Consider the following 23,241-nt stretch of genomic DNA (forward strand, 5'->3'; position numbering starts at 1 on the left):
CACTTCCGTATTGGATCAACCAGAAAGTCTCTGGGGTGGGGGCTTTGTCAAGATTAACAAAAGAGGAGGAAAAAGTTGCCTTCAAGTGCACTTAGGTAAATCTCAATTTGTGCTTTTGTGTGCTTTAGCTGGACATAGCCTGGAGCAAAGTGGACTGTGTATTTTCTTTTTCAGTACTGAAAATAATTAAAAAGAAGACGTACAAACCAGGCATTAACAGATTTATTGTTTTACAAAGTTGTTGTTTTTCTACTCTAACTATTATTTTAAAATTAATTCGCATAATAAAAGTATGAGTTTATTTGATGCTATTAAAAATGTTACACTGTGCTCAATATAAACTGCTTTAATATGACAGAGTAGGCTACAACTTGATATAGCAGTACGAAAAAGAGAAAGAAAAACCAGTGTTACGTAATTAGAAAGAAAATAATGTTATTGCCGAAGGCCTTTTAATGCAGGCAGTTTGTGGGAGAGAGAGGAGAGGAGAGGGGAGGAGAGGGGAGGAGAGGAGAGGGGAGGAGAGGGGAGGAGAGGGGAGGAGAGGAGAGGAGAGGAGTAGGAGGAGGAGGAGGAGGAGGGAAAGGAAGGAGGAGTCAGAGGAGAAAGATCCGGAGAAAACGTTTGAAAGGAATAGAGAGGCGTTACAGTGGAAAAGGAATAAGTGGAGGTTAAAAGTGAAGGCACAAACGGCCTAAAGTGTGTCCGTGTGGGGATATTACTGCTGCCGGGGAGCCGCTGGGCACGCGCCCGCTCCTGTGCGTCGTCGGGCGCGGTTCGATGAATTTGACTTCACGATGAGGAGCGACCCTGTTCTGTTCACTTCCAACAGGGGTGAGTGGCTCACTCTGGGGCTACTTTTCCGATCGGGAAACTCACTGTAGCTTCTTTTATTTGCAGGAATAATCCCATATGGGATTAAAGTGTGTGTAGGGACTTTACTTTATTATCGTAGGCTATCTCACGTAGCAGTTCCTTAAAGTCCGTTACAGTTCTACAAAAGTCTGTTTTTTTATGAGATGCTAGCGTCTGGAGTTCGCAGGAACCATTTTAACGTTATATTCATATTTTGCTATCTCTGTGGTCACTTCTGTAGCAGCTACCATAGTATACAGTAGGCCTGTAGTGAATAACATTTAGGCTAACAGTCATAATTTCGAAAGTTTCACGTGCCAAAGGTAGGCTAAGGATTTGAATACAAACCGTTATTTAAGATTGCTACATTTTATACAGCTATACGGTTTTGATGAGATTGGATTAGCAATAGGGTATTCTATCTATGCAAACGTGGATGAGTAGACATTACATGACCTTTTAAAGACCCTTACAATGATGATTTAGTAATATAACAGCTAAGTAAGCAGTGATACGCACTGTTGACTGTTTAGGACAAATGCTAAAGAAAGGTAAGAACAGTAAATGATTCCATGTGCAATACATGGCGAGACCTATAAGACTAAATTGTGATTTATGATGGCATGGTATGAGTTGCATGCAGGCAAAAAAATAAAAAAGATAAAATCCTTTTGTGTCGCCCCCTAAACCTGGATCTGCATCCACGCAACTCCCAGATGATGTTTTGTCAACACTATGTTCATAGAACAGCAATTTTTAGTTTTTTGTTCTGAAATCTGCAGAGCCAGTGGTGAATAGTTGAAAAAGTTTGAGCAATGTATTTAAAAAGAGGGGCTAGTTTCTCTAACAGAATGGTGGGGGTGAGCGGGAGGGAGTGGAGTACAGACTGCCGCCTTGACAGTGTCATTAGGGTTGTGGCCGGTTGTATGAACTTCATGCCAAAGTCCATGCAGTCATCTGACAATTGAATGTGATCTTAATGCACAAATGGACGCCTCATGAATGTGAAGACCTTTTGTCTACAAGAGTTAAGATCTTGACCTTGTTTTATAACCTGTGCATTCCATGTAGCACTTTGATTCAATTCAAACTTTTAGGCCTAGGTCAGGCTGCTCATTTCTGCTAGCTACCACAGTAGAATTTGGTGGAATGATGATATGATTAACAGAATAGCTACATTAATGTGCAGGCCACACTGAAGAATAGATGTCTTTATTAGACTGTACCCAAGACATATTTCATCACTGAATTTAACTTCACAACAATGGAAATAGCTGGGGTGGAATATTTCCGCTAAATATCTGGAAACTTTACATTAACTTTTCATGGGAAGTTAAGATGGGTCATTTTGGAAATATTCCATATTTGAAATTAACCATAGGACTTACAGTATGGGAATTAACTGGAAATTCGGGGTAATTTAAACAAACTGTTTCATATCCAATCATAAATATAAATACTTTGTTTTCATCATGCAAAATAATAGAATTAAAAACATCACATTTAAACAGATTTATTTGTAAGTAGAACTTTACCAAGTTTTAATTATGTTATTGAATAATCAATTATTTCATTGAATAACAAAAACATGAATGTTGAGTAAAATATTACTCACCCCCCAACCCCACCCATTCAATCTAGTTTTCTTCTAGATGTTTGAGTCCAGTGTTATTGCTGATGCACAAGGCCTCATAGACATGTTAACGCTAAATATATCATTATATTAAGCAGTGATGCTATAAATACTATAAATATTAGTTTATAGAGGACATATCGACACCCCAGGACTGACGTGTGGTATTAGCTAGCATTAACATTAGGACACATTGAGATAACCTCTGCCCAAACAGCACAGTGTCCGTTAAAAGTTAACATTTAACCAGACTGCTCCAATCTAGAAATAACAAGGGCAGAAATACACAGACTTACTTGAGATTTGGTGACAGCAGGTGAATTTGTGGAAGCCATCGCAGACTAGGTCATTCAGGCAGAGGTGGAAGAAGTACCCAGAGCTTTTAATACCACACTATAGAAATACTCTTAAAAGTCCTGCATTCAAAATGCTTCCAAAGTAAAAGTTCAAAAGCATTAACATCAAAAAGTAAATTAACTAATTATGTATAATTGGCTGCTTCAGAATAACATATTGGATTATAATTATTGAGAGATTAATGTAAATGTATAATGTTGCAGCTGTTAATTTTAATAACTTGTGTTCTTATTCTATAACAATATACCCTATTTTATTTGTTGATAATATTCTGTATTAATCTGAATCTGTAAAGTAACTAAGGTTACCAAATAAATGGGGTGGAGTGAAAAATACAGTATTTCCTCTGAAATGTATTAGAATAGAAGTATAAAGTGAACTACAAGTACCTCAAGTGAAATTCTAGTGTAAAATCTCAATGTCCAGATTCAAAACAATAAGCCACTGGTTTATCAGAGCACGGCCATCGTACCGCAATGGCAGCAGGTTCTAGGTTGTAAGCTTCCCTTTGGGCAAATTGGGTCATCAAATAAGCCATCAAGATAGTTATTTCGTGTATGAACTAATAAAGTAGATTTTCCGGAGAGACGCTAACAGCCTGCCGCGGCTAACATGGATAAGCTTGGGTCGGCGAGTTGGACGCATTAAAACATCTCTTTTAACCACTAATACTGCTTATGATAACACCAAACCTCTGCAGTAGCATGATAAGAGTCCCTAAACATTAACCGAAGCACCAACAACGTAGTTGGTGAACACTGAGTTTATAAAAAAGTGTTTTGAAAGACTTACCTATGGCATTCTTCTTCAAGCACGTCCTCTCTGGGTTCCTTAGGTCAGAAGCTTTTCTAGGAATTAGGAAGACGTCCTTTTTGAAATGTTTACAGTAGACAAGGTAATCCCTTGATCAGCGCCTCGATTGGCATCTCAATGTCCAGATTTAAAACAATAAGCCACAGGTTTATCAGAGCAGGCCATCGTACCGTACTGGGAGCCTATGAAAAGTCTCTGGGTTGTAAGCTTTCATTTTTGTTTCGCAGCTCTCTTCACTTCAAGTCCCGGTACCAGCTGCTCTATTTAAGTCAATTACGAAATACAATCCAAAAGGAAGGAGCTCATTGATGATTTATTCCAGCAAAACATGTAAACGTTTGTGGCAGTTTGATGAAATGTCCCACACAGCTTTCCCTGCAGCACCGAAACATTACGCAGGATTCGGGGAGCAGGGGGCGGGGGGCGTGTATTGCCGGAAGACCCACAGTGAGTGCAGGCACAGGTAAAGCCGACTAGCGTGAAACTAAAAGTGAAGAGAGACAGAGTGGTTTGTTTTTATCTTTATATGCTGCGAAACAAAGAGGAAAGCTTACAACCTAGAACCTGCTGCCATTGCGGTACGATGGCTGTGCTTTGATAAACCAGTGGCTTATTGTTTTGAATCCGGACACTGAGACTTGTTTTGCTGGAATAAATCATCAATGAGCTCCTTCCCTTTGGATCAATTAATTTTATGTGTAGGGACTCTTATCATGCTACTGCTGAGGTTTGGTGTTATTTGGACCAGTATTAGTGTTTTAAAAAAGATATTTTACTTGCCGCCCGAGCTAATCCGTGTTAGCTGCGACGGGCTGTTAGCGACTCTCCGGAAGAGTTCATTGAAGGTGCGCCTTATAATGTGGTGCGCCTTATAGTGTGGAAAATACGGTACTCTCCACAGCTGCATTCAGTCCTCTGAGAGGAGGGCAGACAGTGTGTCACATGCTCTCTCTCCAGTATGCAAACTATATTCAAATTATCCACAAAAGGCGCCTCAAGCCCCTCCTCTCCACGCCAAAAGAGTGACAGAAAGTTAAAACTGAAACCAGTGACATTGCAAAAATCCTGACGTCTTAAAAACTGTCATTTAAAAAAAGAAAAATGTAAAGACTCCATTATAATGTATAAAAATATCATAATAAAAAAATATAACATGATTGTGAGATTATAATTTTTGAATGTTTGTGGTTTGTTTTTCGGTTGAACATTTTTTCAGTCCCAAGGCGTGTTATTTCAATGCCATTTTTTATTTTCAATACCACAATTAACTCTCACTGTTCTAGCTCCATACGGGTTGACATTATCTTATCACTAATCCCTTATGACTTATTGTGGAGCAACCAAAGACTGTATAAATGAATGGACGGAGCGACCGGGTCTGAAGCCAGTGGCCGGCAGGGGGTGATACGTGGGTTGCAGAAGACATCCGGTTGCATTCAAGTCAACGGTGAAAATGAGCCAGTTACAGAGGTTTTTATTGTCTCTATCATTAGTTCTATGCCTTTCACAATACCCACTGGTGTTCATTTTTTCAAATTCGGTCCCAGTTTGAGTCAAATACACAATAAAGCAGAGGATGCATTGGGGGCATGGTTTACTTGCGATTGACAGGTCTCTGAGATCTTGAATCTCAAACCTAATCTTACAGCTGCTGTGGAAACCGTGACGTTGGTCTTCGGTGTTCGCAGTTTGTTTTCAGTTAAACCGGTTGAACTAAAGACACTCCAAGCAGTCTGCTGTTCAGTTTATCCGGTAAGTAACGTTACATATTATTTTAAGCCTTAACTCTTGCTAACCAAACTTGGCAAGTCAGCTAAAATCACAGTTAACATGGATGCATGTTGTTCACCAAGCTAGCGCTAATGTTACCTGATATTAGCTTTGAGTTAATACGCTGTTGTTAGTTAGTGTTTTGCAAAAATGATGAATTTTCACGTCTTAAATAAACATAAACAAGTTCAGTTTAATAGCAGATGCATATTGCAGATGTAGTAACTTGTTAGTTTATACAGTTAATTTGCACATAATTTTGTGATATGCAACTGTCATAAACAATCCTCATTTTCATTGCAGATGCTTGAGAAGATGTGGTCACATGTTAGTAGGAAAAACCTAATGTGAATATAAATGTTATACTATAATGTTGAGTCTGAATGCACAACAGTAAACACATTTTTTCAAACAGATTTCCTTCAGGTGATGGTGGCAGGCTGACCAGTGGTTGGTAAACATGAGAAGACAACTGGACCCATCAGACAAGTCAGTACACACTCTGAGGAGGATCATTATGATGCACTGATCACACAGTAAATGTATCAATACTTAATGGTGAATGTAAAAACTAACATCTGGTAACGTTTGAGGTTTTCTCTTTATTTTATATGGTATAATAATTTATTGATTTGATGTTGTTTGTCTTTTTGCTACATCTGTAAAGGGTCTCCACATAGAGAAAAGTGATTGACCAGTCCAACAGAAGATAGAGCTCATCTGTGGAGGGGCAGATTTGGTGTCATTCATCTGGTTGTAGAGAAGGGCGACTGCATGGACAACATCTTTAGTTCTCAAATGTGTGGTGATGATGAATGGATGGATTTATACGTCATTCTACAACACAGGGTTGCACAATAAAATGCAAGTTGTATTCACTTTATGCTACACAAGAGAAAATATTTTTATTGTGAAGGAGAATCATCACCAAATCACTTATGCCCGCCAGGCTCTGTTAATGTTGTGACCTCTTTAAAATACCACTGCAGTTTTTGCAATTTATTTATTATTCTCTGTCCTTAATGTGCACAATACTTTTATTCATATCCACAGCTATTGTAAATGAAAAATGTAATAAGTGATGATCTTAGTTTTCTGTTTTCCTACTGTTATTTTACAGTACTGAGAGTATTAACATGAACTACAGAATACTCTTGCTTGGTTAATCACAACACACATTTCTATAATGTTGATAACCGCTAACGTAATGTATAAAGAGCATTGTAACTAATTACAAGTTGTGGCAAAAACTTTTATCAATGTGTTCTTGTCTGGTTACAATACTGTACTTGTTGCTAATGTTAAAATTATACCAGATCTGCACCACAAAATAACATCAACAAAGTTTTTTGAAAGACCTTCATAAGAACTTTTATTGCACATTAAAATCTGACTTCATTTCAACAATTATATTATCAATGTAAACCCTGCAAAGATAATACCTAAATGTGGTCAGAAGAATGTAATAAATAATAATTCAGTGCAAAATTTATATTCAAGTGTATCTATGTAAAAAAAAAAAAAAAATCCTTTCCGGTGGACACAGAAAAAAGAAGATGGCAGCGTCTGGGGGTTTGTTTTTGTTCGAAGGTTCGCAAATCTACGAGTGACGTCACCGTAGCTCCGTCCATTCATTATACAGTCTTTGGGAGCAACTCACTTGTAGCCTGTAGCTGATATTGATTTGAAGTATGTTTTATCATTTCTGCTTTCTGACCGAACCCTTTTCTAGAATTGTGACCTTAAAGCAAGTCTGGTTTAATTACCTCATCGTTGCTAGACAACAGATCAGACGCAGCAACACATTATGTTGCATGTTTCACTAAAACATAAAATAAGGGATCAGTAGTGTTCTTAAAATAGCCTAACTGTCAATAATACTAAGAAACTCATTTGTTTCTCTGAAGACCAGAGGGTGGAGTAGCGTTTTTTTTTTTTTTATTTGTTCACTCAGAGGCAATCTTCTGTTTCTATACGCTGTCTGAACCTAGTTGTCAATCTATATATTAGCCTTTACAGGCGCCTATCGTTTACTTTTCCAACCCACTTTTATTAAGCAGCTGGCACTGGCACTATTTTGCTAATTCCATCATGCCCTCATGCTAGACTTTCTACAGTAAAATATGAGCTGAGAAAAGTTGTCACTCATCTGGCTATAACAATGCATGGAAAGAAAGTGTGTATTAGGATTAAGTTGTAATTTTAGTAATTGTAATGTGTTCAGCAGCTGGGTAGTTAGCTAGATTGCTAATTCCACCATACTTTCATGCTAAACTGGTTAACATGACCGAAAATGAGCTGAACAGCTGGATGGTGGTCAGTTGCAGTGCTGGGTCTAATGGTCTCGGCCACTACGGGACTAATGCTTGCTGCGAGAGGTGCCTGGAGTCACAGCAGTATGGTTGCCTGGCACTGGCAATGTAATGGAAATCTCTGTAAACCATCTTAAACAAATGGAAGGAGCATGACATGATTGTATGTGTAACCCTCGGTTCGGAGAATGAGACAGAACTCCAGTATAACGTTTAAAACATGTGTTTCTTTATTCATACAAAAGTTAGGCTCAAATCTATTTATTTATTTATTTATTGCCACATGTAAAGGAATTGTTGCAAGCAACAATGACTAAAACATCTCCCCTAAAGATTCGGGTCACAGCCGGCCTGGCTCTCTCGGGCTTACTGCGGGCGAGAGAGGGGATAAGCAAAACAGTGATTAATAATGCTACACACGCACCTGGCAGTAACTATTACACGACACCTCTACAGAGCAACCATAACCACTGCACACACTCAAAATACCACTCCTGGCGGTGTACACAGCAAACCCCTAAGCCCCTCGGTTTAAGGCAGGCTGAGCACCCTTGGAGACTTAAAGCCGACTGCTAAACCTGGTCAATAGGTGGGAGAGTGGTCAAAACAAACAAAACCAACAAAACAAACCTGTGTTATCTTAACACAAGGCCATACAAAGGAGCGCAATCCCGCTCAGGGATAGCTGCTCAACTGAACACATCACCAAAACAAACAAATAAGAAGACGAAAAGGAACAGCAGTCAGGCCATACACTGCTGCTCCTCATGCACCTACAATACAAAACAAATACTTTTCACCAACAACATATAGCAAGCCAGCAGTCGAACATACAAGCTATAAAACATCTTAAAATATCAAAACACAAACTACAATGCAAGCAACACATACCATACGACTGCCAAAGGGTGCACACACTGATCTGCCCAACACTCATTGGCTCGCTTCCCTCCTGTAACTGTTTTAGTGGCAACAAACATGCAACATGGTCAGCATTAACATATGCACACATACACACAACCGGCTGAGTGAACAGTGGACACTCTTTTTCAAGATTCAAGATTCAAGATGTTTATTGTCATATGTTCAGTTAAGACAGACGTCGCACTGACAATGAAATTCTTACTTTGCACATCTCCCTGGTCACAAAGAAAGTAAAAATGAAATAAAAATATGTATTTAACTAAACCGTGTCAAAAAATATAATTTTAAAAAGGCTACAATAAAATTTAAGTAAAAAAAAAATGTAAGGACTAAAAATAAAACTAAATTAAAATTAAACTGAAAAGATGGAATCTTAGAACAGATCCAAGAACAATATTGCACAATTAAAATGAAAAAAATTGACAGTATTGCATGATTGATTATAGGAAGAAATGACAACAAGTATTGAGAGTACAGAGAGTAGCAGCAGTGTATACTAATCAGTTCTGTGTGTGTGTGTGTGTGTGTGTGTGTGTGTGTGTGTGTGTGTGTGTGTGTGTGTGTGTGTGTGTGTGTGTGTGTGTGTGTGTGTGTGTGTGTGTGTGTGTGTGTGTGTGTGTGTGTGTGTGTGTGTGTGTGTGTGTGTGTGTGTGTGTGTGTGTCAGTTCAGGGATGTGAGGGGGGGGGGGGGGTCTTGATGAGGGAGCTGTTCACCAGCCTGATGGCCTGTGGATAAAAACTGTTCGTCATCTTTGTGGTTCTGGATCTCAGACTCCTGTAGCGTCTGCCTGATGGCAGCAGCGTGAAGAGTCTGTGCTGTGGGTGGGTAGTGTCTTTGATGATGTTGTGGGCTCTTCTGGTGGCCCTGGTGGAGTAGATGTCCTGAAGTGAGTGGAAGGCTGTTCCAGAGATGGACTGTGCAGTTTTGACCAGGGCCTTCCTGTCTTGGGCAGTGCAGTTTCCATACCAGACTGTGATGGAGCTGTTGAGGATGCTCTCAACCGTACACTGAAGTTGCTGAGGATTTTGGATAACATGCCAAATTTTCTCAGCTTTCTCAGGAAGTACAGTCGCTGCTGGGCTTTTTTAATCCTCTGCTGTGCGTTGTGAGACCACGTGAGGTCCTCGCTGATGTAAGTCCCGAGGAATTTGAAGGTTTTCACCTTGTCCACTTCTGTCTCACCTATGCACAGTGGTATGTGCTGCACTGTCCTTCTCGGGTCAATGATCATCTCCTTGGTCTTTTCTGCATTCAGGGAGAGATTATTGTCTTGACACCAGGCCACAAGTTCTGCCACCTCTCTCCTATACGCCATCTCTGACCCACCAGTAATCAGTCCGATGACTGTAGTATCGTCCGCAAACTTTACGATACTGTTGTTGTTCTGGGTGGCCACACAATCGTAGGTGAAGAGGGTGTAAAGCGAGGGACTCAGCACGCAGCCCTGTGGGGTCCCTATGCTTACAGTTCTTGTTTGAGATGTGCAGTTGTCAACTCTGACTGACTGGGGTTTGTCATTGAGGAAGCTCAGCACCCAGTTACAGAGGCCAGGTGTCAAACCAAGAGTGAGGAGCTTAGTAGAGAGTTTATGGGGAATGACCATGTTAAACGCTGAGCTGTAGTCTATGAAAGGAGTCTGACGTATGTGTCCTTGGCCTCTAGGTGAGTGAGGGTGGTGTGAATTACAGTGTTTATGACATCGTCTTTGGACCGGTTCTGACGGTACGCAAACTGTAAAGGGTCCAAGGTGTCGGAGATGTTCTTTTTGATGTGTGTCATGACTATCCTCTCGAAACACTTCATCACTATAGGGGTGAGTGCAATGGGACGATAGTCATTCAGGCAGGTCACAATGTTTTTCTTTGGGAGGGGAATGATGGTGGTGGATTTGAAGCAGACAGGAACAACAGCTTGTGCTAGTGACAGGTTGTAGATATCAGCAAGGACATCAGCCAGTTTCCATGAACAGACCCTGAGGGCACGCCCGGAGATGTTGTCTGGGCCGGCTGCTTTCCGTGGATTTGTTCTCCTCAGAGCTGTGCGCACCTCAGCTGTTGTCATGGTGAGTGGTGAGTCTTGTGCACGCTCCGTAGTCAGTGGTCCTCTCTGTTGGTTGGTTTTGAGGGCCTCGAAGCGAGCATAGAACTCATTAAGCTCATCTGGTAGTGAGGGCTGTCTGGTTGTGGCCCATCTGCTCCCCTGCTTGTAGTCAGTGATGTGCTGCAATCCTTGCCACATGCAACGGGAATCTGTGGTGGAGTAGAAACCCTCCAGCTTCAGTCTGTATTGCCTCTTGGCATCTCTGATGGACTTACGCAGGTCATATCTGGCCTTTTTGTAGTCATCAGCGCTGCCTGAGGCAAATGCAGCGGAGCGTGCATGTAGCATGGACCGAACTTCACAGTTGATCCAGGGCTTTTGGTTTGGGTATATCCTGTGATGTTTTGTGGGTACAATGTTTTTTTCACATGTACTGATGTAGCATGTTACACTGGAGGCATATTCCAGCAAGTCCACAATACAGTCAGTCCCCGTAGCAGCAGCTTTAAAAATGTCCCAATTTGTACTACCAAAGCAGTCCTGAAGCACCAGTTCAGTTTCTTCATTCCACACTTTAACAGTAGTACTTACTGGGGGGGCTTGCTTGAGGTGTTGTCTGTATGCAGGGTAGAGGAAAGCTGAGATGTGGTCGGACTGACCAAAGTGAGGCCAAGGCACAGCCTTGTAGGCTCGCTTTATGTTGCAGTAGACCTTGTCCAGAGTGTTGTTCTCCCTCGGCGGAAAGTTCACTTGTTGGTGGTATTTGGGGAGAACACTCTTGAGGTTGCGGTGGTTAAAATCCCCAGCAGCAACGAACGCTGCGTCTGGGTGTGTGGTCTCGTATTTGTTGATGATGTCATGCAGCAGCCTCAGTTCATGGCACTCAGCAAAAACACAGCACTGAACTCCCAAGGCAGATAGAATGGTCTGCATTTCACCATTAAAAGTTCGATATCAGACGAGCAGTGTCTTTCAACCACCTGTACGTCCGAGCACCAACTGTTGTTTACATAGAAGCACACGCCGCCACCTCCCTTCCTTTCCGAAGCCATTGTACGGTCTCCGCGGTGGACGGAGTGCGTTGTAAGATGAATGGCAGAGTCTGGGATGCTGTCCGAAAGCCAGGTTTCTGTGAAAATAAGAGCACAGCATTCTCTTATCTCACGCTGTGTTGTTATCCTGGTCCTCAGCTCATCCATCTTGTTATCGATAGAGCGGACGTTGGCTAGCAGCAAGCTAGGTAGCGGTGGGCGTGTAGCCCTTGCCTTTAGCCTAGCATGTAGCCCCCCTCTCTTACCGCGTAGCCGCCTTGTCTGCTCTCTCCATCGGCTGTGCTGGTCACCCACTGCCGGTGCTGTTGGGCCTTCCTGGTTGTGGTTAGTGGGGTTTCGGCGTAACAGAAAGTTAAAGTCCGTCAAGCTGAAAGTGAGCTCATGGTGAGCTAAACCAATCTCCAAAAGCGTATCTCTGCTGTATCTAACTGCAGCATGGCCAAACTTAAAATCTAGGGTGCAAATCAAAACAATAATATAAATAAAACAAAGTAATTGCCGGGGAGACGACGCAAAGACGTTTGCCGCGGTGGGCGCCATGTTGTCTATCTATCTATTTTTATTCATAGACATAAACATACCTCCCGGAACAGCTCCTAACAGAATCAGCAGTGCCCTCACAATGCTCCTCACCAGCCTGCAGCAAATTAGCTGGTGAGACTCCAGACAGACAGCAACCCATCTGCCTGATTAGGGCATCCTTAAATCTGCCTGTCCTAATTTATAACCCCGCCCTCCTCTGGCGGCTACATATGCCTCACTCAAAGTAGTAGACCTACTATACTGTGAAGTGATTTGCTGAATTGAAAAGTATTGCTTTTCATCCACATAATTTATTTTCTATCAGATTTCCCAGCTCAACTAAAGCTGCCACTGCCCTGTCAGATATTACAAAGTCCAGGTCAACATTGGGGTAACTCCACACCACAGCCAGAGGTTTCCTAACTTGATCCTGTAATGACAACACAAATGCTCCATATCTCTCATTTCTCCTGCTTGTAGCAGTAAATGGAGTCTTACAATAACAGGACCTCTGCTAGCAGCTGCAGGGTATCAGTTAGCCCGGTGGTGCTCCTCTGCCTGGCATTTGGTGAGGTTCTGAAAGACATCCATTGTGTAGAGGGGTTGTAATCACATCTTAGCTGCACACGAAAATGTAGCAGATCATGTGCTGTTTTGGATTTGGATGAGGATTTACCCAATTTCCCTGCATATTTTCTTGGAGGTACATTTATAGGAATCAGGCAAATTACTTTTTGGGGAAAGACATTAGTTGAGGCTTTGCCCTTTTTATATTAGTGGAAGTTTGCTGAGTAAAGGTTGAGGCCATGCGGTTATAGTTTTAGGTAACCCAGTTTTGGAGTCACAGTGTGGTGTGAGTGTTGTACAGCTTAAAATACTCAAATCCATAAGGATACGTCCAGTGTTGTGCCTGAATGTGTTCATATTTTTGGCAAATGTGAACTATTCTGCCTGATGAACGTTACTGTGAATGCGTTCATTCTGTTTAACACTCCAAGACACTTTTTTGTACGCCTCGATGAGTTATATATGCCTACCTTTTTGTTATGTCAATCTTGGGGGAGGGGCTGTAATTTAGTTTTTGCCAAAAGAAGGTGCTATCATTGTGAGTCAATATTGAGTTGTAGGTGTGTTCAGGCCTTGACTCTTGTCATGTAAATTTGGTGCAAATTGAACAATGCATGGTCAGGTTTTAACAACTTCCTCTTGTTTGGCGGTAGGGCTGACATTGGCGCTACGATAATCCCACACGTTGCAATGAAAGTTTTCAGTATCGTTTGATCAGACATGTGTTTTGATGGTTCTGATCTATTTTTTAAGTCAATTGTGTTAAATCTCTAGGAGGAGTTCGTTAAAAGTTGGACACAAAAGTGGAAAAATGGCCATTCAATTCAAAATGGCTGACTTCCAGTTGAGTTTAGGATATACCTCCAAGAGGCTTTTTTTGTACGTCTAGGTGGGTTCTATATGTTCACCGATTTTCATAAAGTTACGCCAAACTGGGAGTTGGGGCTGAATTTTAGGGGGCGCCAGCGAGTCAATTTACCACACCCAATTTTGAAAACACTGAAATACGTACATTTTCACCACCCCCGAATGATCTGTGAAGTTTGACTTTCAGTTGGTGCTCGGGCCCTAATAATAATAATAATAATAATAATAATAAGAATAAGAATAATAAGAATAATAAGAATAATGATACTACTACTTACAATACTACAACTAATGAGAATACTGTTCCTACTAATAATCATTATTGCTATTATTTACTAGACCTATCACAGTAGCAGTTTATTGAGTATAAAAGAGACATAGGAAGGAACATGCTGAAATAGTAAAGCTTAATTAAAAAAAAAGACACAAACACTTTCCACTGTGTTCCCCTGGTCTGGGTCACATTTGAATGAAGGGCCTGTGAATATTCTCATTTGTCCAGGTCATCGTTATCCCCAAAGCAATTTCTGTCAAAAGCAACTGGACTTGGTTATTCGTCTATGAGGACGTTTCACCTCTCATCCAAGAGGCTTCATCAGTTTGTGTACGCAACTGACCAGGCTGGGACTGGTCCAACTAACTGGTGTGGAGATCCAGGTATTTAACCTCTCACAAGGCCAATGATGTCACTGGAACCCTTTGTGCTCTGAGTGCCAACGACCGTTGTTAGAGTGACAGTCGTTGGTGAGTAGTAGGTTTCAACTTTGTGCTCTATTGAGTTTAATGAAGGGTGTCTTGGTTGCTTGAGGGTCATATGATGTTGGTTGGTTGCATTCTGTGGTGGGTTGTCTCTACTGCAAAACTGAACACAGTTCAGTGTGTTACAAGAGTGCTCGTGTACAACAAAACAGAAAATGTTTTCAGATTAAAGTTACTTACATATAAAGACTCCAGTCTCTTCCACCAAATACGAAGTCACAGCCTCACTGTGGGACAAGCTCAGTCTGTCAAAGCAAATGAAAACAACATCAGTTCACAGACATTTACTTACATTTTAGACTTTTTGTCTTTTGTTTTGGATCAGTGTCTACAAGAGCATCTAATGAAGTGGCTGGTGAATGTAAATCTCAATGTTTGCATGGTGTCTGTTTATACCCTCGGTCTGGGCAAGCTATAGTCCAGTGCACATAGCTCCCAGGCCCTATTTCAGAAAGCAGGATTATTTTTCAGGACATTTTTTCCAATCTTGAACTATATTTATTTAAAATTATGAATTAATGGAGAACACAGAATGACTTATGGTGTTAACGTATTGACACTTTCCCTCCTCAGAATAAGGCTTCTTTCTTTAAGGATAAATGTGCACAGGTGCACAGTACATGCATTAATATCTCTACATTCACTGGATTAAAATGGAGGCTTTTGCGTTTTTATCTCGACTATATATCAAATGAGGTTGCTCCTCAGTATATTCCAGAGTTTGAAAAAAGGTTATAATTATGAATAAATTAATTTACCTGTTGCCATGGTAAACTGTAGTATCAGAGCTCCATTGATGATGTTTTTTTATGCTCATGCTCAACCTACTCAGAGTTGATTGAAATAACTCTGATCGGCTGTTCAGAAAAGGCAGAGTTTCCGATGTCAGGATCAACTCAGAGGGCAGACTCAGAGTTTGTTGGGCCTGCATTCTCGGCCCACGGTCTGTTTCATTATCTTCGATCGCCTTCAGCTCTATAAACAACAACAAACAAGAAAACAGTCTCAAACCACAAACTTGTCCTCTAAGTTACACTCTACCCAGTGTCCGCTTTTTGTGAAACCAGGTGTTAAGACACTTTGGTAATTACTAACGTTTAGTGAGTCAATGGCACTGTTAACAATGGCTGTTGTTAACAATATCACACTAGCTGGCCAGCTTACATTACCCAAGCCAGCATTTCGGGTGCTGTTACCAATATTATCACTAACGTTAAATTGGTAAACCAAACAGCTAAGAAATGTATAGTTGGTTTGCAACAAGGTGAAACATTTGAAAAGTGAAACTTACCAGGGTTAAGTCTGCAGCAGCGTATCACTGTTGCCTCGAGCCAAGCTGCGGGTGGGTTTAAGTGGTCTGGAAGTCACGTCGTGTCTGTATACGGGGATGGGGATTTACCTCAGACAACGACCATACTCTGAGGAGACAGTTTGTCTCCTCCATCAACCACTGCTTGGATTTTGCGTCCATAGTTAACGTTAATACTAAGATCTATCCTGGCAGTTATCACTGACTTCCAGTTGGCTGGGAGTTTCACGGCAATTTACCATGATAACTGCCGTAAATGCCACTTTTCATGCAGTGTGGAAAACCTGGAGGTGCAGTAAATCATCCGAGACCTGCCCACTTTGAGTAAAGTGGACAGCCCAGCTTTCATAAAATAAATTTCAAGTTCAAACTTAATTTCATACCTCAGCCTGGTTCCTGGTTTTACTATTCATGTAACTTGTTTGTTGAACCTGGTATATTTGCCAGGTTTCCAGTATTCCTTTTTAGTATGTACTGAAATGAAAAATGATTTAAATAAAAAAAAATTGCACCTTAAGGATTACTGTCCTGTTTTTATAATTCCACATTAAAAGATACGGTAGGTGAGAAAGCTGCAGCTGCTCGTGTGTGGACAGAATGGACAGCAGCAAAGTGTTAAAGCAACAATGTGGAAATGCTGTCCCCTAAATTCCAATGTAAACCCTGGTTGGATAAGATTCAAAATTGGATATGAAGATGAAATCTGACGCATAGTTTGTGTTAAACTTGATAAAATAATTGCTGTGGTTCTATATAGACAATAATTTTGAAAAATAAAAGCTTGCAGCAACATATTGAAAAAAAGAAGTGGTTCATTTTTTGCATTGTGTACTATGAACTGAACTAGTTCATTTTAAAATTTGTGAACTGAACTTTGAACTAGTTAATTTAGAAAATGAACTTTCCCAACACAGGATACGTCAATCAGCTTGTTGTGCTGAATGTTGCTAACAGTGAACAGCTGAAAGTTTCTTTGCAGAACCCAAGCTTGTGAACTTGGGTCATGCTTTATTTGCATCAGTCCGAATACAGCGTAGTCTCCATGCCCTGTACCATGATTGTTTGGATACACTGACTTTTACATCCGTTTTACAAATTTGAAGCAGCTAACCATAAACTGATTTATCTTTAACCATTTACATGCCCAGGAATATTCCTTGTGGCAACACATGTATTCTTTACAAGCTACAAAAGATTGTACAGAAACCTTTGTGACATTGAGTTTTAATTCAGTTGGTTCTGCAGGATTGGAAGCTGTGCTGTATGTTTTCAGATTCTACTCGTTTTTACTCAGTTCTATGTAGTTTTTACCTGCTGGAGGGCCACATACCTGCGTTCAGTGGAGGAGAAATAGACGAGCCATGTAAAACTAGAGCTGAGCGGATATAATGCTGTTTATGTGAGGCCGTTTTCTGTAGTTTACAATGAAAGGTTCAACAGCAGAGATAGTGAAAGGTTCAACAGCAGTTAAATTCAATTTTATTTATAGTTTCAAATCATAACAAAAGTTTTCACAAGTAGCCCTGCATTCTCAGAGCGCAGTGATCTGGTCGGGTAATACGGTACTATGAGCTCTTTAAGATAAAACGGTGCCAAATCGATTAGAGCTTTGTAGGTAAGGAGAACGTTTTTAAATTCTATGCTAGATTTTACAGGTTGCCAGTGCAGAGAAGCTAATACAGGAGAAATATGACCCTTTTTTTTTTTTTTTTTTTTCAGTACTCTATATTTTGGACCAACTGGAGACTCTTAACAGACTTGTTGGAGTCACCTGATAATAAGGAGTTGCAATAGTCCAGCCTAGAAGTAACAAATGCATGGACTAGTTTTTCTGCATCTTCCTGAGACACAATACTTCTACTTTTCGCAGGTGAAAATATGCAGTCCTTGTCATTAGTTTTATGTGAGAATCGAAGGACATATCCTGATCAAAAATAACACCCAGATTCCTTATTTTGGTGCTGGAGGACAACACATCATCCAGAGTAGCAATATCTTTAGCTATTGAGTTTCAGAGGCCTTTGGGGCCAAGTACAATAACTTCAGTTTTGTCTGAGATTAACATCAGAAAATTGCAGGTCATCCAGCTTTTTATTTTCTTAATGCACATTTATCTAACTGATCGGTTTCTTCTGGTTTGATTGATAAATAGTATAATTGTGTATCATCAGCATAACAATGAAAATTTCTGAAGTGCTTCCTTATAATATTTCCTAAGGGAAGCATATATAAGGTGAATAGAATCGGTCCAAGGACAGAACCCTGTGGGACTCTGTGACTGACTTTAGTGTGCATGGAAGATTTGTCATTTACATGTACAAACTGAGATCGGTCTGATAAATAAGACTTAAACCAGCTTTATGCGGTTCCTTTAATGCCAATTAGATGCTCCAGTCTCTGTAGCAGGATGCGATGGTCAATAGTGTCGAAGGCCGCACTAAGATCTAAGTACAGACCTTTGTCTGAGGCTGTTAAAAGGCTTCTGTCTCAGTGTTATGATTTACTCTAAATCCTGACTGGAAGTCGTCAAATAACTCATAATGTAAAAAGTCACACAGCTGACTGGGGACTATTTTCTTGAGGATCTCGAGTAATCAAACTCTACAGCTGCTGACTCCTCGTCTCTCTTCCTAGCTTTTATGCACAGACTTGGACTTCTCTTTATTGATCCCTTTGGGATGACTCCCGTGAGGAAATTGAATTTCTAGTAGCTTACAAAAACCCAAGGGAGGTATGAAAAATACAGTATAAGATAACCATAAACTCTTTGCATAATTAAATACAGAAAGTACTGTATAGAATCACAGTAAACAATAAACTCTTAGTTAAATATATATGAAGTAGATGTAAGAATACAGGTAAAATAAAATTCACGGAAAATTAAATCACATAAGTAAAATGTAGAGGAAATGCATGAGATAAAATATGTAAGACTGTATATGACAGAAATGAGCAATAAAATTAAATTAATGCACGTAAGTTGTGGATTATGTTATTGCACAAAAACATAAAAAAGACAAGTGCCCCTCTTTATTTCCTCCTCCCCCCGAGTGGGGAGTTGTAGAGAGCATCTTTGTGTGGATGTGTGGATAAAATGGCATATAAATAAAAGGTGGCTTATTGCATTCTGATCAGTTTTCTCGTTATAACGAGATAATTTCCCTCTGTTTTCCTGACATGACGAGATAATTAATTTGATGGATATTGAATGAAATGTGATAGGCCTGAGATTTCCATCACACCTGACTTGTCATGCCTCATAAAGACTTGTCATATCTTGAAGAAGACTATAGATAACATTGACAGATGATTTCAGTTGGTTATTTACTGTTATGAAATTAAACTGTATATTTATGAGAAAATTGTAAAACTCTTCCCTGTACTGGTATTTATGTTGTTCTAATATAATATTGTTGACAATGAAGTTTGTTTAAAAAAACAAATAAAACTGTAGTCAATGAGGACATCAGGCTCATTCACGCCTCTGATAAAGCTGAACCCTTTCTAACGTCTACTTAGATGATGCACACTAATTTGAACATTAACAGTAATAAAAAGGCATAAAGTTGTTTCAGCCATAATTAAAAGAGATATGTGAAGGTAATCAATATTCTCCTGCTCCTCTGACATTGCTACACTGATTATCCAGATTTCAAACCAATTATGGTAAATGGACTTATATAGCGCCTTTCTAGTCATCTGACCACTCAAGGCGCTTCACAGTGTCTGTCACATTCACCCATTCACACAGACGTTCACTCTGATGGCAGTGGACATCTACATACCATCTAATCTGATCTAACCATTCACACCACATTTACACACCAATGCGCAGCACGGGGAGCAATTCAGGGTTCAGTGTCTTGCCCAAGGACACTTCGGCATGTGGACCGGGGGGAGATGGGGATCGAACCACCTATCTCTCGAACAGAGGACGACCCACTCTGGCACCAAGCCACAGCCGCCCTCGTTATCACGAGAAACAGAGGAGAATTATCTTGTTATCACAAGAAAATAGAGGTATTATCTCATTATCACGGAAAAACAGAAAAATAAAATGTATGTAATCTATGCCCTTTTAGGGCTTCCCTACTTTTTCTCTCATAATTTGTCTTAAATCTAATTTTGTTAAAAAATAAATGGGAAAATCGTATTGTGAATCACATATAATCAAGAGTTCAGTATATCGTTACGACCCTAATTTCATGTAGTGAGACCATTTTTTGCAACTTGAGCTCACAAACTTGACCTGTCGTTCGGAGCAGTTTACACAACACTAAATGTGTTTGCCATCCAATCACTGAAAAAAATGCAATTCTTTCTTTTGGGGACCAAAGCAATTTTAGTCAGTAGTATTATTAGGTATTTATAGGTAGACTTTCTCAATCACCTTATTATTGTGAGTAACAATCTGTATGTTCTTTACATTTGTCTGACATACAACGGTCTTAAGTCTTGAGAAGCAGATCATTTTAGTTTTATTAACATTTAATACAAGTCTCAATTCACAAAGATTTTTCTGAACTCTTTTGAAGGTAGATTGAAGGTCCTTAATTGCACTTTCTAAAGATGAGGCAGAGCTATTAATAATGGTGTCATCTGCATAGCTGCATAGACAATGAAATTTTGTATTTGTGACACAAATTATTAATATAGACAGTAAATAAAATGGGTCCCAAAATGGACCCTTGGGGGACATCATTTTGTATAGTCATGAAGTGAGAAAATAAACCCTCAGCTTGGACACGATGGCCCTCATTTATCAATTTTGCGTGAAAACGGGCGCCGATCTGAGCGCAGAATTGGTCGTACGACAGGACACACGTGTGATTTATGAAACATTCGTATCTGACCAATCTCAGCGTACGAATGAGCGGGCCTTGATAAATGCGGCGGCTGAATTCAATCGTCATTAACATGTTACGCCCTTAAATATTCCAGGTTCGGAGGCCTCATCCCCCCCTCAAGAAACACAGGTAAGAAAAGAAACTTTTCCGACAGAGATCGGCATCCTGACATCCAAGATCAAGCAAAATAAAGATGTGCTTTTTGGCAGTCTTAAGAGTGGAATAAAAGGGGCCCATAAAACGCTGTATGGAAAAGAATAACGAAGGCAGTCAACCCGAAGCAGCGCTCCACCGTGTGCGTGTGTGCGCACTGTTGAACCTGCGCTCCTGCTCTGTAGCGGGGTTTGCCAGCGGGTTTATTCCGTTAGAGGATAACCTTTGTCACCTAGAAGAACCATACCAAAATGTTAATTATCTGATACCTTGTTTCATTTAATGCAATTTATCGAGGGTAGCCACTTACCGAGGAGATGACTTTGGCTCTGCAGTGCGCCTTCCTGCAGCCGCGCGCCAGCACAGCTGTTTTGAAGTATAAAAGAATCGTGTGTGTGTCCCCTGGCCACGTGGCCACCACGTTTAAAAGCGATAGCTTGGCATCACAAATCACCTGTTCATTTATCGAGTGGTAGTTTTTGCGATTAATGAATGCGTAATCATTCATGGATGGTACCTTCAGACGCACATGAGTACAATCAATTGCTCCAACCACAATTTTTTGTTTTATATCTGCTCTTAATATGTGACTGCTTATGCTTAATGACAGCTGAGGTTTGTTAATTATTTTCAGCCAGATTTTGCTGTGCTGCACCGCAAATCCACAGGCTCAAATTTGCGTACACGATCTCAGACCTGACGTGAGATTTGATCGTAGCTCCTGCTCATGTCCAAATTGATAAATGCCGAAGTTTGCGTGGAAATGGTCGTACGCACATTTTTCTGCCGTATGTTCATTTGATAAATGAGGGCCATTGTGTTCTATCGCTTAAGTAATTTTCAAGCCATTTAACTTTTTTAGAGGCCATCCCTAAGTTAACAAGCTTTTGTAATAGAACAGAGACTTTCAAAAGCTTTGGATAAGTCTAAAAATAATGCAGCACAATGCTCTTTCTCATCAATTACATTTATAATATCATTTAAAACCTTCATTGAAGCAGTGACAGTACTGTGTTTTTTTTTTTTCTAAAACCAGATTGTAAGTCATTTAGAATGCCATTACTCGATAAAAACTCCTTTAATTGATTACTAATAATTCCTTCCAAAACCTTAGCAAGCACTGAGATTTTAGATAAAGGTCTGTTACTGTTAGGGTTTGTTGGATCACCACCTTTCAGAAGTGGGACAACATGTGCAGTCTTCCAGACTTTAGGTAATTTACCACTTACTATGGTCAGGTTAAAAATATGTGCCAATGGTTTTGCTATAATTTAAGTGTTGAAGAACACAGCCAATGCCAGGAGTTGAGTTATAATTACGATTGGTGTATTAACTGCATGACAAATTATTTAGAGCACATAAGGCCAAACTGCCACCTAAATTACAATATGATCGGTTGCTGACAAACAATATAGCATATAAAAGGCTTTTTAGTAAATGGTGCCCCATCGTCTGATGCAGTCACTCCACTTAAAAGGCACCATAGCTTTTAGGGGTGGGCGATATATGGAATATACTTGATGCAATGACAAAATATTTAAAGGAATCATGGTTTTCACGTGTTTCCAATGCACTGTAGCAGATTGCCTGAATGTTCTTTTCTTAGCGTGCCAGTCAGTGTTTATTCATATTGAAGTGTCAATCCCCACATGGATAAATGAATCAGTGTTAAAAGGTGTTACAAATCACCAGACAGAAGGATCACAATTATACAAGCAATAATCATAGCCACAATGCAAACTCAGTTTAAATCAGTGTGTTGCACAATGAGCTAAACTAGGCATCAGAAAACTTCTTTGAAATAATTGTCCAAAAGGTCCAAATAATGTTTTACAACAGAAATAGTCCAAAGTTAAATCAAAAATCACTTCATGATTTCAAGAACAACAAAATAAAGATATAATTTCAGTTTGTTTATATAAGTGTTACCCCAATATAATGGTAGGGGAAACACTGCTTAATGAACCTGGAGGCACCAGCTCAATAAAAGATCCTCATACATTTCAAGAAGCGATCTTACGAGTTATCTTTTAAATGTTTTATAGAATTCTATTGATAGTCCATCCAAATGGGGGCTTTACCATGGCCAAAAGGTCTTCTGTTGTTAATGTATGATCTAGTGCTGATTTCTCATCATCCACTATGGTCCGAAATTGTTACTTTTATTGTAGAAAACATGTTCTGTGCTTTACTATTTTCTGTTTACCGATTTGTATAGTAATTTATAAAAGTCTCTGAGAGTATTATTTATGGACTTGGACTTGTGGACTTAGGTGGTGCCTTTCTAGTCTTCTGACTACTCAAGGCGCTTTCACAGTGTTTGTCACATTCACCCAGACATTCACACTGATGGCAGTGGACATCTACATACTATCTAATTTAATCATTCACACCACATTTACACAGTCATGCGCAGCACGAGTAGCAATTCAGGGTTCAGTGTCCTGCCCAAGGACAATT

The 23,241-nt window shown here is 40.0% G+C and overlaps 1 protein-coding gene across 2 annotated transcripts in view; it reads left to right on the forward strand.

Annotated features, from left to right (window-relative positions):
• Nucleotides 1–614: 614 nt before the first annotated feature.
• The window catches only part of afap1 (actin filament associated protein 1), a 150,466-nt gene continuing 127,839 nt past the window's right edge, over nt 615–23,241 (forward strand). For both annotated transcript variants that reach the window (XM_083937348.1, XM_083937349.1), the window contains exon 1: nt 615–834. In XM_083937348.1, coding sequence (XP_083793474.1) covers nt 798–834 — 37 coding nt within the window. In that variant the 5' untranslated portion in view covers nt 615–797. The remainder of the gene's footprint in view (nt 835–23,241) is intronic.

This window comes from Echiichthys vipera, assembly GCF_963691815.1.
Source record: "Echiichthys vipera genome assembly, chromosome: 22".
NCBI lineage: Eukaryota > Metazoa > Chordata > Actinopteri > Perciformes > Trachinidae > Echiichthys > Echiichthys vipera.